Source organism: Mesitornis unicolor, unplaced genomic scaffold (genome assembly GCF_000695765.1).
Source record: "Mesitornis unicolor isolate BGI_N332 unplaced genomic scaffold, ASM69576v1 Scaffold54524, whole genome shotgun sequence".
Lineage (NCBI taxonomy): Eukaryota > Metazoa > Chordata > Aves > Mesitornithiformes > Mesitornithidae > Mesitornis > Mesitornis unicolor.
In genome coordinates this window covers 1,046-16,784 of record NW_010181792.1, presented here as the reverse complement: position 1 = coordinate 16,784, position 15,739 = coordinate 1,046, and the positions used below count along the sequence as shown (strand labels likewise).

The window sequence follows — 15,739 nt, the reverse complement described above, 5'->3', positions numbered from 1 at the left end:
CCTAACGTTCTGTGATTCTGTGATTTTAAATAAACAACAACAACAACAAAGGGAACTACTGAAAGTATTCAATTCATAACCAGGTACCTTCCTGTTGCTACATCCCAGCAATTAAGACTCAGATGTTTGGGGTGAAAAAAAATTCTTCCAGAAATTTTTAACTGAATATAAATCAGCTAGTCAAGCTGATCAAATTAACATTCATACTGTGAACACTCTAGAAAGGAGAATTTAAAAAATATAGTTTTTACAAGAAGAAAATTAAAATACAAAGAAGCAGTTGTAATTTAAGCCTCATCATTAACTGCAGTAAGCTACTACAGGTTTTACAACTCCTCACTGAGGAATCAACAGGAATCTGCTTGCAAAGTTACCTCTTGCTGAACCTTTAGCTTGTTCCAAGATTGTCAGAATAACAAAATGGTATATTCAATAGATTTCCAGACCAAATTACACTCAAATTAAGCACTTCAAACATTTCAAACACTGGCTAATGTCTAGTAAGTTTTAAACGGATAAAAATCATGAGAAAGCCTTACCTTCTGCAACACCCCATGGGTACTGCCTTCCTCTAACTCTCTTGCCATTGACTTCAATGATCGTATTACTACCTACCACAGCAAGAGGTAAACGGTCCTACAAGATAAAGCATTACTTTAAAAATCAAAATTTCTACTGCCAAAAGATACTGAAATCATCCCCAAACATACGCTTGATGTAAGCTAGTTTGGTGTTATAATACTGCAATGCAGCTTACCCAAAGTGCCAGAACAGTTATGTTTACTGACCTCTGTTCAGCTAAATGACACATACACATACCTCCCTTTGAAATTCCTTACACAGTTGTATTTTGTAAATCTAGTTAAGAAACAGACATTACTGTTACTTAGTAAGCCAAGCAATAGGCAAAACCTTTCCTATTTAATCAATTGCATAGTAATTATTTATCAATGCATATTCCCACTGGCTACAAGGACTGTTACTTTAGACTGGATCTTGTATGCAGTTTTCAAAGATTTGGCAAAGAACTACTTCAAGTTCTTATTTTCAGCTGAACCAAAAATCTCTCCAGTGTAACAAGCAACAAAAGACAAGCTTCCAGTAGCTGAACGGAACAGTGTACACAGCTAAGTATTTTGGACTTTTGTCCTTGCTTTTATTCTGCTCTTCTCCTTTAGGCTTATCTTCCATTTGTGCTACTTGTGTTTATCTATCCTGAGTGACTCCCCCAGTAACAGAAAAAATTTAAAAGCTCTTACAGGCTGTTAAAGCTACTCAACAAACAGAAGTAAGGCTCAAGAAATGTATACAAGATAGACTCCAACATAAAAGAACAAGCCAAAACCACCAGTAAACAAAGAAAAAGCCTTTCAACAGCCTGACAGCACTTTTGATTTTCTTTGGTCATTTGTCTCCATTTAGGTTTCAGTACATCAATTAGTCAGACAGCCATTAACTGTAATGCACACACTCTATGCCACTGCAAACCTCTGTCTGAAACACAAACCTTGCCTCCTTCAAAGCTCAGAAACAAACAAGATGTGGTAGGTGCATAAAAGTCAAATAAGGACAGGATAAAAAGAAAGTGACCTTTTAAGAGTTTATTAAGTGAGCATGTGATCTAGTGTCTCATTCTGATTTTTAGCCATTACAAGACTTAAGTCACCTAAGCGTCATTCATTGCCTCTGCTGAGGAACAATGACTCTTAGAACAGCTTTACATCTTATTTTAATCTTCTAAACATTTTGATGGGATCCTCATTAGTGACAGAAAGCTTTTCACTCTCCACTCTCCTTCCCCCAAGTAAGCAGTTTTTCAAAAGAATTATTTACCTTTATCTTTTTAACAATCTTATTTTCCTCTTCATCATCTGTTTCTGGAAATTCATATATTTTAATTTTGTGTTCTTGGATTTCTTTCATTATCTAAAAGCAAAAATGTGTTATTTCTTTGAGGAATTCATACTTTGCAATAATCTTATTTTTTGCTCCAAACTGATGTACCTTCCTTTTGTTTGGTATGTAAAATCCTTGCATATTAAAGTGACTAAGTTACATCAGAAAACACCATAAGGTGAACCCAAGGGATGACCAGCATGACCATTTTTTCTTAGCCAGGAGAAGACAGGATGAGAGCCAGAGCCCCCACAGCTAACAGAACACTACCCATCAACACAAAGCAGCAAAAATGAATGGCCTTTTTCCACAACTGGGCAAACAGATTCACAGTCATGGGAATTCCACCTGCACATGCAAAAACTAATATAGCTTAAACACAATACAGCTGAAATTATCAGACTAGCCTCACAATTGACTCCCTCAAAAAAAAAATATATTTGACTAGATAACTGTGGGCATACTTCAGCACTTTGACATCCCACTATAGCTACTGCTGTCACTCCTATTATTTTCTGTTTCTAGCTCATCTGAGCATCAGTTGCTTGAAGCAGGATCACCTGCCTATTTTAATAGAGCTTGTGACTGACGGACTGACTCCAGTGGTTGGTTGTGTTGAAAAATACTTGCAAGCACTAATTTAAGAATAACTAAAATTTAAGAATAACTGACAGCATCATCAAAAATGAGACTGTACTGGTTTGGTGCTCAATTTGTCTGAAGGGTGTATTTTAAGAACAAGATGATTCGTTTTCCAGAATCTTAGAATGGAAAAAATATTAAGACCATTTAGCTGACAGCGACACTGTAGAGCCCTGGAGAATATTTCTGGTTCATGGATTTGCAATCTTGTAAGAATGTAAGTTTCTAATTCATGCAAGAACTTATTTTCAAACTTTGATTTGGGAAAGTCTCCCCTATTTAACATCAACTCATTGATAAAGCTGCTTATGTATTAAAAAATATTCTGTGTTCTACCATTTTCCCCCCTTTACATCAAAAAACACTCATGAAATGCAACCAAAACAGACTTAGTGTCTACAGCACCTTGCTTAAGTTTCTCCAAGGCAGAAAATGTCCTTTAATTTTTAGTCTTAAATCAATAGTTTTGCATACAACAGCTCTTACTGCCAACTTATTTTCAGAACCCATGTTCTTCTAAGCTAGGACTGGACATAGTTCAAGAAAACAAACTTAATGCCTTATCTTCTCCTGTTCTGGGTTCTCCTTACCCTCCTCATACAATACAGCAAAGCCCAAGTATTCTACTCTGATCATGTAGTTGAACTACAACATAAACCACTTGGAGACATTAATACTAAATTTATTCTACAAATACAAATAAATTAGACCAGTTGTATTAATCTTACAATTATCTCACCATCTTTAAAAAATATTACCACAGCCCAAGACTGAACAGCAGGTATACTGATTCTCATCTAATACCTGAGGCATCCTTAATAAATTTACCACATCAACACAAAAGTGAATACCACAATACAATCAATAATACCATTATACTGTTAAATACTTTTTTTTTTTTAAAACACACAACTTCCGTTAGTCATCTAAATCTTGAAAGCTCCTTCCCTCCTCACCCTTACTGATTTTTATCTCAGCAGTGAATTACTTTACTTGCCAAGAATCTACACTTGAAAACTCTTCCCCTGAGGACAGAAACAAGATTATTTCACCAAGAAATATAATTAAATCTAGAGATATAAATTACTTAGCTTTGCTGTCTGAATTTGTTGCTTCAGGGTTTAAATTTTGCATTTAAGAAGTTAAATCTCATCATTTCCACAGGGATCAACTTACTAAATTATCCTATGTTGGAAATATTAATCTTTCAGCTCACCTGTTTTTTAAACTGTTGGCATTCCTCAGGTGTAAGTGTGTCTGCTTTGGCAATTAGTGGAATGATATTCACTTTTTCATGCAGGCGCTTCATAAACTCTATATCCAAAGGCTTAAGTCTGAAAGACAGTATTAGAGCTTTGCAATTTATATTAATTAAACAAGAATGTACAAATTAGTCAAGATTTGCCCTGACAACTACTCTTAAGCCTCTGATTTATGAGTGATAGATGCCTGAACAAAATTCAAGAGGCTACCTGCAACTGCTACAGGAAATCCCCTAGAATTGTGTAATACCAGAGGCATAAGTCATACATTAATATTACTAATAGTCATGAGACTTCTGAAATTACATTTACTTAAGCAACTGATAAGAACTCTCCTATGAGGTTGTAAAGCTTGTGCCATTCACTGAAAGGGAGTCCCATTTAAGGTCTGACTGGTAAGGGTTTACAATTGTGAATTGTGCTGTTCACATACCCAGTTTCAGTTTCTGAAAGTCATGCTTATTTGTATGCTTCTTCCCAAGAGAGGACTGTGAGATGTTTTTATACTTTAGATTGCTGAAGGCAGCAACTCTGTGGCCTGTGTACAAATGAAGTAGAAATATCTCATCCCTAAATCACTATGTATAACAAAAAGACCATTATGAAAGTGGAGGACAACGACATAAAAACTAAACCACCCACCAGATGGGTCTATAGAACCACTGATGTGGGTCAAAGTGGTCAATATTTCCTGCTTGCTAAAGTGAAGCCACAGAGGTTTTGATGCATTAATGCTTCAGAATTATAACAAGTTTAGTCAGGCTTAAAGGATTCATTTAAAGGATTTAACAAGATTTTTTTTTTCTCATATAAAAGAAATGAAGATTAGGAACATTAAAACCAGATTCATTTGGTACTCAAATTTAGTTTCTTCTCCAAACCATATATAAAAAGAAAAAGGAAAACATTACAGAAGACATACTTAACTTCACTTTAACATTTTCTACCTGCCACTCAATTTCTCAGCTTCTCAACATGTTTCCATTTTAATAGCTAACATCAGTGTATGTTCAGAGTAAGAGCATTGGTTTGGCTATCCATTCACTTAACTTGCTTTCCCTTTCCTTGGTTCAAAAAGCTACGTAGGGCAGCACCAGGTTGAAGAGCAATTGCAGAACAGTTCAGAAGGACAACAGTGTTCACCTCAAGGTCTTGGGTATACAGTAGAGACTGAAGCAGGAAGCCTGTAAATAACCACCCTAGAATTGCAGAAAAAGGCTGCAACTCATCACACCATTCACTTACCTGGAAGGCTCCTATGGCCCCTTCACTCTCTCCCCTTATCCCCACACAAACCAAACTATCAACTCAGATGTTTGTGGTGACACCAGCTAAAAACGGTGGGATGCATTAAATGGAAGGACCTAACCTGCAATTTCTTTTTCTTTATAAATTGTAACAAGCTGGCTTTTACAAATGTATTAAGTCATAAAGACAAACAGAAGTAAGTTCACTTACAGATGCTTTAATTCAATGTAAGTACAAACTCATGCATCAAGAGCAAAGAGTACACTACTCTATGGGTTATACGTGCTGCTGTCTGCACAGGAAACATGACCAGAGACTGCACCACCACAAAAACCAGGTAGGAAGTGAGCAACGTCCTTTCAGAGAAGACAGTATCTTAAAAGAGGAAATGAATGCTAACAGCAGCACCCATTTTTCTCTGTGCTCCATTCATTTCCTTAATTAGATGACAATTCCAAGCATTTACTCCAATAATTGAAAAACACTAAGCAGATCTAGCTCAACTTCACATTTTTTCCATTCTCCAAGAAGAACATGAAATACCTATACAAGGAACATACTTTTCCAGCTTTTGGCCTCACAAATTTAGTGACCAAAACTTAATCTCTCTGAAGCATTATCTTTATTTTTCTATATAAAGAATTTGTACCTCTTACTGGTTTACAAAGTTTTAATAAATAAAAGGGGAGTGGGAGTGTGGAAGGAAGACAAATGTTTTTTTGAAGAACCTGAAAGTTATGATCAAAAAAGGATAACACAAGGAATGAATAATTTTCCCTTTATTTAAATGACATTTTGATTTTGCAAACTAGTAAAACAGTGTATGTCAAGGACACCAGTGTTTGCACTTTAAACTGACATGCATGTTGAATCAAACTGGCATTACAAACTTGCACATTGAATAGCAACACCAAAAAGATGTTTCATTAAGGCAACTCTACATAAGAAAACTTTTCTCCATCCCCCAATATTTCTTTCCAAATTTGAGAAGTCTCTGTCTAGTTGAAAATGACCAGAACCATTCCAATGCTAACTACAGATGCTGAGTGTAACAGCTGGTACTTTTCACTGCCCGAGGAATATTCCTCAGATTTCTTTCGTTACACCCTTCAACAAGTTTTACTACTTTTGACCCACACAATAAAATAGGCTGCTTACCTTCTCCTCCTTCTGGTTTTGAAATTAAGAGTCTCTGGCAAATTTCATCAGTTATAATACAATGATAAAATGCTAAGCAACCGATTTCGGATACAGTCAATCTGCATTTAACACACCCTGGAAATGCAGTTCTCCCTCTCTACCACTAGATAGAAGTCTGACCAAGTTAAAAACTAAGCAGGGGTGGAAGATTGCATAATAACTGAAAAAAACCAAAATGCCTACATTAGAATTGTCACTTGACAAAGGATTACACCCCAGGTGAATTAAAGCATGCTTATAAGGATGCATGAAACTTTTAATCTTCAATTTCTTATTAAAATCAAAGGGAAGGAGGAAGAGTGGAAATGAAAAAATCCTGTTGCTTTAACTGTGAACCAATTTCTCCTTCTAAACAGCAGCATGTGAACAAAAGACATACAGATCACAAATAGACTGAGCAATTGTGAACACTTTTTTTTAATATATATTTTTAATTGTTCTAATAGTATGTAATTAACATGCAATCATGTTTTCTGGTGTTCTAACTTATTACTTGTCTGGCTTGCTGATGTTTGACAAGCCAAAGTAAGCTCATCTTTGAAATTAAGTACAGTCTGCAGGCCATTAAGAAAATCTTAACTGGAACTTTACATAGCTAAGAATGTCAAATTTGGACGATCATCTGAGATAAAAGACAGAAAGGAAACATAAAATACACTAATACAAACCCATGTCCTGAAGGAGCAATGAAATATAGACAACATTGCACTCTGTTATCTGGCATCTGACGTCTGTTCACTCGAGATTCTGCATTCAGGTAGTCCTCAAATTTACTGTCAATGTAGTCGATAACTGGCTGCCAACTGCAGAGGTTACATGAATAAAAACCTGTAAGTTACATCATTTATGTAAAAAAAGTCTGTCTTTGCTAAGAAAGATGTTTACTATTTCCCCATGGCTTTTTTGTTTGGTTTTTTTTTAAATTTTTAATTCAAGAGACTTCAACATAAAACATTTTAAGTGACCAGCTCCTCAACATACAACCTAGTTACATAGCTCTGAAGATACAATCTTTGAGTTCACTGAAAAACCCTTTCAAACACAATTACCTTCATTGTAATAGCATTAAATAGAACACTTAGGAACAGTAGCCAAAAGAATACGCTTTACTGGTCACATCTTGTGACAGCACAGAAGTTGGTCCTGCACACTGCATGTGTAGATAAAGAGCCATTCGCTTTGAAGGGAAAAAAAGCTGACAGTGTTTCAGACGAGTTATAAAGAGACTTGGAAATGCAGTACTTTAAGTTTTCAGCTAACTGAAAAGTTTAAAAAAGTGTTAATATTTTAGAATAACATAGAAATGTGCATTTAAAAACATCACAAGTTATTATATCTCACACATAAAACTACAATTCAGAATTATTGCAGGAGAACACACAAAGAACGTCTTACCAATTACTATTATCCACAGCATCTCCAAATCCTGGTGTGTCAACTATTGTAAGCAGTAACTGAACACCACCTTCTTTGATTAAAACTTTTGACTGCTCAACCTGTAAAATGAAAAAGATTAAATTTTTAGCAATTTAGTCGGTCATCTTAAACATTGGGAAAATCATTCAGTGAATAAAAAGTCTGGCAAAGAACTGCTAACCTTTTTGCTTCAGAGAGGTACTGAATCCACGTTTTGCTTCTAAAATTACAATAATTTTTAAATAAATTTTTTAAAGGAAAAAAAGGGGCCATAATCTAAAGTCCGTGATAAAAGAACCCATTTAAGTATATTATATACCTTAGTATTTCATCTCCTGTTGAAACAGGAAAAACTCTAACCAATACTAATGCTAGTATAAAACAAAACCAAAAACGAGTGTTCTGAGACATCCAGACATTCTGATAAACTAGGCATTATACTTGATGAAATTGTGAACTTCAGTCACTTCAAAGAAAACTATACTTCTAAAAACTAATCCTCCCCCCAAGTACCTTAATACATTTCTGGTCCTGTTAATGTATTTCGAAAATACATTTATTCTTCAGCTACTATAATGCTTGGGAAGGGATTCATAGAGAAAGTGATGGTTTCCCGTTACAAGCAGATTGCTACTGGAAGGTAACACAACCCAGCTGCAATTTGCTGAGCCAGGGCTCACGTGACTGCGATGGATCGGTCCCCAGTTGCTCAGGTCCCCAGTGGGAGTCTGGCTCAGAAGGAAGCTGCGCCAGCACAGGGCGTGATGCAAGACCTGGGTGTGGGAGTGCGCGCCTCCAGTTGTGACCACCCATCTGCAGCACCGCTCAGTCAGCTCGCAGTGAACACGTCAAACAGAGCGGGCATGTCATGACACAGCTCAGGCTAAAGAGCAAATGGACTGCTACCTCCTCCTTTCTGCAAGTATCTTGGTAATTATTGATAATGCCAATGTCGGGCGTACCTCCCCAAGAAAGTGCTGTACACCACTGTCCTGTCAGACAGACCCACAACAGTAAGAAACTACAAACTCATGTTAGCTTTTTCCCATTGCTCACACATTTAATCATACTTTCCCCCCCCCTCGATATCAAGACAATTTCTATTAAATCATTAATGACACCACTTTTTAGATACAGATTCAAGAAATCAACCATTTATTCAGAGCCACAGACGAGTTGGCAGACATTGATATCAACCTTGCTGCTTATCATTTCTTAAGCCTCCTGAGCCCTAACTGAGGAGAGAAAAGGAAGTTATAGTTAACTAGGTGAACACCTGCAAGAACATTCTGTAATGAACTTTCAGAAAGAGCAGAAACTTGGCTAATAAATACTATCTGGGCCAGCTCAAGATTTGACAGAGATGGTATCAATGCTGCTTAAGCGCCTGCACATCCCCAGTTATGTAGGTAAAGCAGACTCTCTCACAGCCACACCTGAACATTGGTGTAAACACTTTGCAATCACTGCTTGTGTGATGCAATGTAAGTCTACAAGATAAATGAATACTCTGCAGAAAGTCAAACTAAATACCTCTTGCACAAGCAAAACGCTGATTCCAATTCAGACAAGAATGTACAGAAACACAGGAAAACAGTAACTAACTGCAAAGAAAGCTCTGTATTTAACCTCTGGGCATGCAGGATGCTATTTTTATCTACTCCTCAGGAGGGATGCTATCCAAGCCAGAGCAGTGCCCTTCATTGCTAGGTCTCAAAAATTAACTCGGCTACACTACAGCCGTCAACAGCACACAGTCATCATGAGCTGGTTCCTCACTTAACAATATAACAACAACAACAAATACCAGTAAGGCAGCTTTACAAAACAAGAGTCGCCAACACCTAGATGCTAGTCACAGAAAAATCCAGGTTGGGGTGGACTTCAAGATCACCCAATTCAATCTCCTACTTGAGCAGGCCTTACTGCAAGGTTTGGAACATAAAAAAAAAATGAAAACAAAACAAAACAAAAACCCCAACAAACACACACACCAGACGAAGATGCCACCAAGGTACCCTTTCGCTAACTGTACAACTATCCTGTCCTTCTGAAAGTGTCCAGTCCAAAGCCATGAGAACCTAGAAATACATGCAGTGCTTTAAAACCTTATTTGTGGTGAATGTACTTTTTCCTGCACAAGAGTGCTATGGAGAGATTTTATTGCATGCTATTGATGCCAGAACTCAAGAGAGTAATCCCCAGCCACACAGTCAACTCAGCCAAGAGTTTACTACTCAACAAGCTTTAGCACACAGGAGACTGACTTCTGATTCCTTGCATTCTTTCTGCTATCTTGCATATAGCAACCACAGAGCCGTCCTATAACCAAGCCCTCTGCAAGTATAAGAAACCTGCAACACTTTCAAACTAGAGATGATAATGTTAAGAGCTGTGCTCTTGCCAAGCACTACAAGGTATCAGCTTTACTCTCCAGCAAAAAATTCCCAGCAAGAGCCATTAAATTATTAAGCACCAATGGAATGCTTTTACAAAAGCAGCAATTAATAAAACATTATCTTGAACATGTGTTTATAACAAAGGAAAAGGAAGGTCAGGAGATCCTCAGAAATGCCATGCCAAGCATTTTTCCTGATTCTGCATGCTTGTGAAGTCACCCTCTGACAAATGGCCTGCAGTAACTGAATCTCTGCAGACAATGCTAATATCTTACTGGGTGGTGAAGATTTAAATTTATTCTTACTTTTCATAAATTCATGTAGGTATCTTGCTATCAGAGCAGGGTTTTCAGAAACTTACAGAACAAGAAGCATTAGTTGATCAAATTAAATTCCCTGTACTTGTGCTATGGACAATCAGGCCATATCCACCACATATTGTAAGAATTTGAGACTACTGGTAAGAGACAGTAGGTGAAGAACCTGTCACAAAGCCTTTGTGAAGTTGCATTTTTCTAACTAAAATGGATGTGTCCATACATGGTCAAAGGCACAGAAAGCAGCAACATTTGGAAAAGATCCAATCACTGTAAACCAGTGTCATTCACAGTTAAGCATCCAACTGCATCCTATCATCTGATTTACAAGTATTCCCAAGGGATTCATGGAAAACATTAGTTCAAGTCTTGGAATTCCAAAGTTTTTATTAAAAGTCTCCTCCAAACGGCCATTTTCCCATGCACTCCACTCAGCCGGGTCACACGGGTCTCCTTGGCGGTTACCACACAGCATTTGTGACTTGATGCTTGTTACAACTTGCCTACTTTTAATGGATTTAACAAGCCTTTACCACACTTTAAAGACAGTCAAATAATGATCAGAAAAAACATATTTCATACCTATAGTTTCTGAAGAAGTTTCCTTTGAAATAATCTGACATCAAGTCACTATAAACTGTTTTTCTTTGTTTTCCATGAAATTAATACAAAGGACCTTTGTACAAAACACAGTTTGTATTTCTCTATGTGAGACTTTCTCATACAGTCTCTGATCAATAAGTTATTCCTACCATATAAGAGCAGGCAATTGTTACCACCAGGATTTTAGGGTGCTCTGGTCGTCTGTCTCATCTCTACCCTACAAAACTCTTGACACTCTCAACTTAGAAAGTTTTATATTGGCAACAGGTACTAATCCTAAGGATCCAAACAGCAGCTCCCACTGTTAAAACTTTCATTTAATATCTTATTGGAATCATCTCCAGATCATACACATAGTTATTAGCATACACAATTTTCAAGCTTGTAGGGGGAATCAATTTTATCCTCACTTTGAAATACACCTGTTTCAGTTTCCTTTTTAAAATGCTATACTTACTGGTTTTTCATTCATCACAAGTAACTGAAAGCAAAGCAATGTTGTACTATAAGTATACCCAAACAAAAAAATACTTATTAGATAAAGTAAGCAGCAGTTTCTAAGGGAGAAGGTGGTCTTTAAATATATTTTATTTCAATTATGTTATTTGCTAAGTCATTACAGACCCCAATTCACTACTGAAAATAGTGTCAGCTAGCTCTCAGACACCCTCAGGCTGAAGCCCTCCCACACAGTGGAAGTAGGAAAAAAATGCAATGGTTGTTCAAGCCCTTTTCCACCCCCCATTGCTTTAGATGCCTTCAAAAAAAACTTACGTGAAGCTTTCTGAAAGATATGGTTTATTTTCTTTAACCAGTAAATTAATAAAAATCAAACCACCTCTGAAGAACTCAAAGGTCAGGATCATCTAAGCTTGCCATCTAACAAATGAAAGCCATTAACGCAGATTCCAGAAGCTACACACAGACAATATTAGTTTAATTTTTCTTACACTCATCCATCTTTGTCCAGGGTGGGACTCAGTTATCTTTGAAGGATGTCTTGCTCTTTTTTTTTCTGCTAGTTTATGTGCAAATTCTTCCTATGTTTTTTCCCAATTAAAAAAAACCAACCATCTTCCAATGACAGGGAATCAAACCCACCATTAAGGTATTTAAACTATAATTCAATGGACATCAGCTAATTCAAATCAAGTTAACCAATGTGTAATCAACAGTAACATCACTCTTCCTTTAAAAATGAACTCACCTTTACTTAATTTTTCAACATTCACTGATTATTTCATTAATAAGTATAATACACCAGAGCTTAACTATTTACACACCTTTTCCATCCCACTTAACATATATTTGAAATAAGTACATAAATTGAACCCTTCTAATGCAAATAATGGACTAACTCCTGCTAACGTGCTTTTAAATCCATTCTGTCAGCGTCACTATGGTTTTACACTAAACTGATAAAACAGGCATGACCAACGCTTAAAGAAATGTAAATACAATCAAACTCAGCATGTTCAAAAGCTCTCTTCCAAATTAAAAAAAAAGAAATCTACATTCTGCAACAAATGCATTTTGTACTAGGATTCAAGACTTTGATGTTGAGCTAACTGATGAGCAATGTCATTTAACCTTCTCAGTACAAGCATAACTTTTTCCTGGTCCTCTGGTAATTACTCAGTGTTCTGAGACTGGATTAAAAAAACCCTTACCCAAAATCTCAAACAAAAACAAACAAAAAACCACACAAAACAGCAAGGTCAGTGGATCACAGCACTAGAGCACAGTTATTTGATTTTACTGAATAAAGCAAAGCATTCAATTTCACAGCTGCTGTTTAGCACCTTGCATACCCTCCTAACTCAACACAAGGCTTAAGCACTGTATGACACCTCTGCAATTGCACCATCACTTCAGCCACAGCTGAGGTGGTCCGAAACAGTCATGTTTTGCAGCTGCAGGAACTCTGCTGGACTGCAGCAGCAATGGTAAACACCCTCAGTCCTCATCTGTACAAAGTCAGATTATCACAAACTATCTTCACCAAAATCTTAATCTCACTTGATGCTCGTGAGAGACTTGTTTAATAGAGTTCATGCATCCTTATTCAGCTGCTCAGCTGTGAAGTCAGAAAATACCCTACTGAAACAATGATTTCCTAAACTACCCACAACATTACTTAATCATTTCTTAATACTAGGGTTTTTTAAAAATAACCATTCTAGACTACAAAAAGCATGCTCCTTTTCTTGAGAGAATAATTGTTAGTAGGAAATTATCAAATGGATCAAGTTCAGGTTTTCAGCTTTTGCCTAAATATTTCAGTTGTATCACGCACTTGCAGGAGCATCTTTGCTTTGTCTAAGTCTAGCACTTAAAGTCAGCTGTGTTCACCCTAGACCTAGATATGTTTCAGGAACACAACTTAAAACAGGGGAAAAAATGTACCACAAAGGATACAGCTTGCAGAAGAGAATCAGATACTTTTACACATTAGGCCTTTGCACTTAAGTCAAACCCTTTAATACACTGTTTCTAAAAGCCTGCCATATATGGTTCAGTGCACGTCTAGGTATTTCTACAGATATACTCAATATTGCAATTGATAATATTCTATTTCTGAACAGGACTGCACCAGTGTGATGTTTCTAAAGCACATGTAGCACACAAAGTACTTCAGGGCTCCCACACTTTCACAGGCTACAGGCTTCATAACCTGTAAGCTTTGTGTAGTTAAGGTACACTGAGAAAAACAGAGTATTTCTTAGTGGTTCACATCCTGGGTAAGCTTATTTGAAAGACAGGTGCTTATATGTGACAACTGTGTATCCTTACATTACTAAATTGCAAGTTATATTATTCAAGCTGCAGGTTTTTCAGCCAGACATACCTGTACAGTCTTTTTAATTCTGTGTGAAGGACCTGGATACTCTGGGGAGTACAATTCTGTTAAGAATAACGAGTTGATTAATGTTGATTTTCCTAGTCCAGATTCACCTAGAAGAAAACAGAACACTTTCAGTAAAACCAGGAGTATCACAGCGAGTGTGAACATTTAGGACTTACATTTCAAATGCCCTTGAAACATACTACCTGAAAACACTCACTGCATTCTAAGGCTTTAAGAATCTATCACCTTTTTCAATTTCAAGGAAAACCTTGCAAATCCAACCATCACTGTTGGATTCTATCAACATTCATTTCTCTGATCATGTTAAGTACTGAATGCATTTTGCACTTCGTCTCTCTCATTACAAGACAAAAAGATAACATTGCCCCACATTAAAGTTTATAAACAAGCGATCTTCCTGGTATAACTTCCTATCATGACACCAAAGCAGACTAAGCCATCTCCTTTATTTAAAGTATTATTTGAGGGTCTTATTGTCAGAGAGGGAGAAAAAATTTTTTTAAAAATAAAACAATTAGTAATTAAAAAAAAAAAGAGTTTGAGATTGTTTTGGTCTAACTCCTAAAGCCACAAAAGCCAAAATGAAGTTCCAGAAGTATGTGGTCTGCCTGGGAATTTTGTTGTTGTAGTTATTTTGTTGGAAGGAGTATTGCATTTTGTTTGTCTGATTTTTCGTAATTTGTTTGTGAGCAGCAACAATAAGTCAGCTAAAGAATCTGGAGACACTACTGCCAGACAATTCAAGCAAATACAGCTACAATTCCGATAGCAAAAATTACCTTTCATTTCCAGCTCTACAAAGACAGAAGCAAGAATTCCAGATCAACTACTTATTACAGTATGTAAAAAGACACGTCTTTTGCTTATTTTTCTCTTATAAAGAAGCTACTTCAACACCACAATTCACATTGACATGAGTACCAAGGAAAAAAGCATTATGAAAGTGATACTTGCTGTTTAAGTTTTCACATGCAGTGCTGTTAGTACATTGACCTAAATGAAACACTCACACAGAAATTTGCTTTTAGGCTAACTATTTTTGGGTGCAAACTACAACTGATATACTTGCACTAAAGGAGAAGAATGAGCTGTATTGCCCCTATATTTTGAAAAGAAAAAACCTAACTCATTGATCCTCCACATCCCCAAACAAATACTGGTTCATTTAAAAACAAAACCCAAAGCTTCACAACTTGTCTTGAGATGCACATTCTGAGTTAACACAAATAATCGAGAGTGACAAAACAGCAGTTACAAACCTCGGTAGCCAAGACCTTGTCTCCACTGCAATAGCTGGCTGGATTTCATACATGAGCTGGCTTACAAGCATCAGCCATCTCGATTACAATGGTATGGCTCAAAGCCTCTGCAGTACCCAGCCCAGCAAGCTGATTAGCTCTACTGTAAACGCATTAGCGGCTGATGAAACACTGCAGCCAGAGCTCCTGCGGGCTGGCTGCCTTGGTAGTGCCTGTTTTTCAAACCCCAGCCTGCCCGACAGGTAAGCTAACCCATTCTGCAGGCAGCATTTGGCTATGGCCAGAAGACGGGCTGTGGCAGCCAAGGTACAAGGAGATACTCAACTCACAGCCTCAAGATAGCGGTGTTGGGAACACTAACCCCAACACAACAGATACATATGAGCCAGATGAGACATTTCATCACTACCACTGCAGATTTTGCCTTCTTCTGCGGTCAGATCTGTTAGACATTTCAGAACAAGGCGGCAAATACAGTGCCTAAGAGTGCCTGGTTGAAAGGGACGCAGGTCTTCTACTCTGTGCTTGCAAGATATTTACGGCAGGGTCAGCTGCAGCCGAGAGGGTTCCCTACCAAGTCCTTCCAACCTCGTGGCTGCAGCCAGTTTGAAGCTTAACCTTCTCCATC

At 37.2% G+C, this 15,739-nt stretch overlaps 1 protein-coding gene across 1 annotated transcript; it reads right to left on the bottom strand.

Moving 5' to 3' along the window:
* Nucleotides 1–539: 539 nt before the first annotated feature.
* Nucleotides 540–15,189, bottom strand: LOC104534486 (septin-7; the record flags this gene model as incomplete). The annotated part of the gene is made up of 7 exons (XM_010183514.1): nucleotides 15,177–15,189; nucleotides 13,832–13,956; nucleotides 7,644–7,744; nucleotides 6,917–7,051; nucleotides 3,755–3,872; nucleotides 1,834–1,926; nucleotides 540–636 (listed from the first exon to the last, which is right to left on the bottom strand). Coding segments are annotated over exons 1-7 (682 nt in total), but the record flags the coding sequence as incomplete, so codon positions are not given.
* Nucleotides 15,190–15,739: the final 550 nt, after the last annotated feature.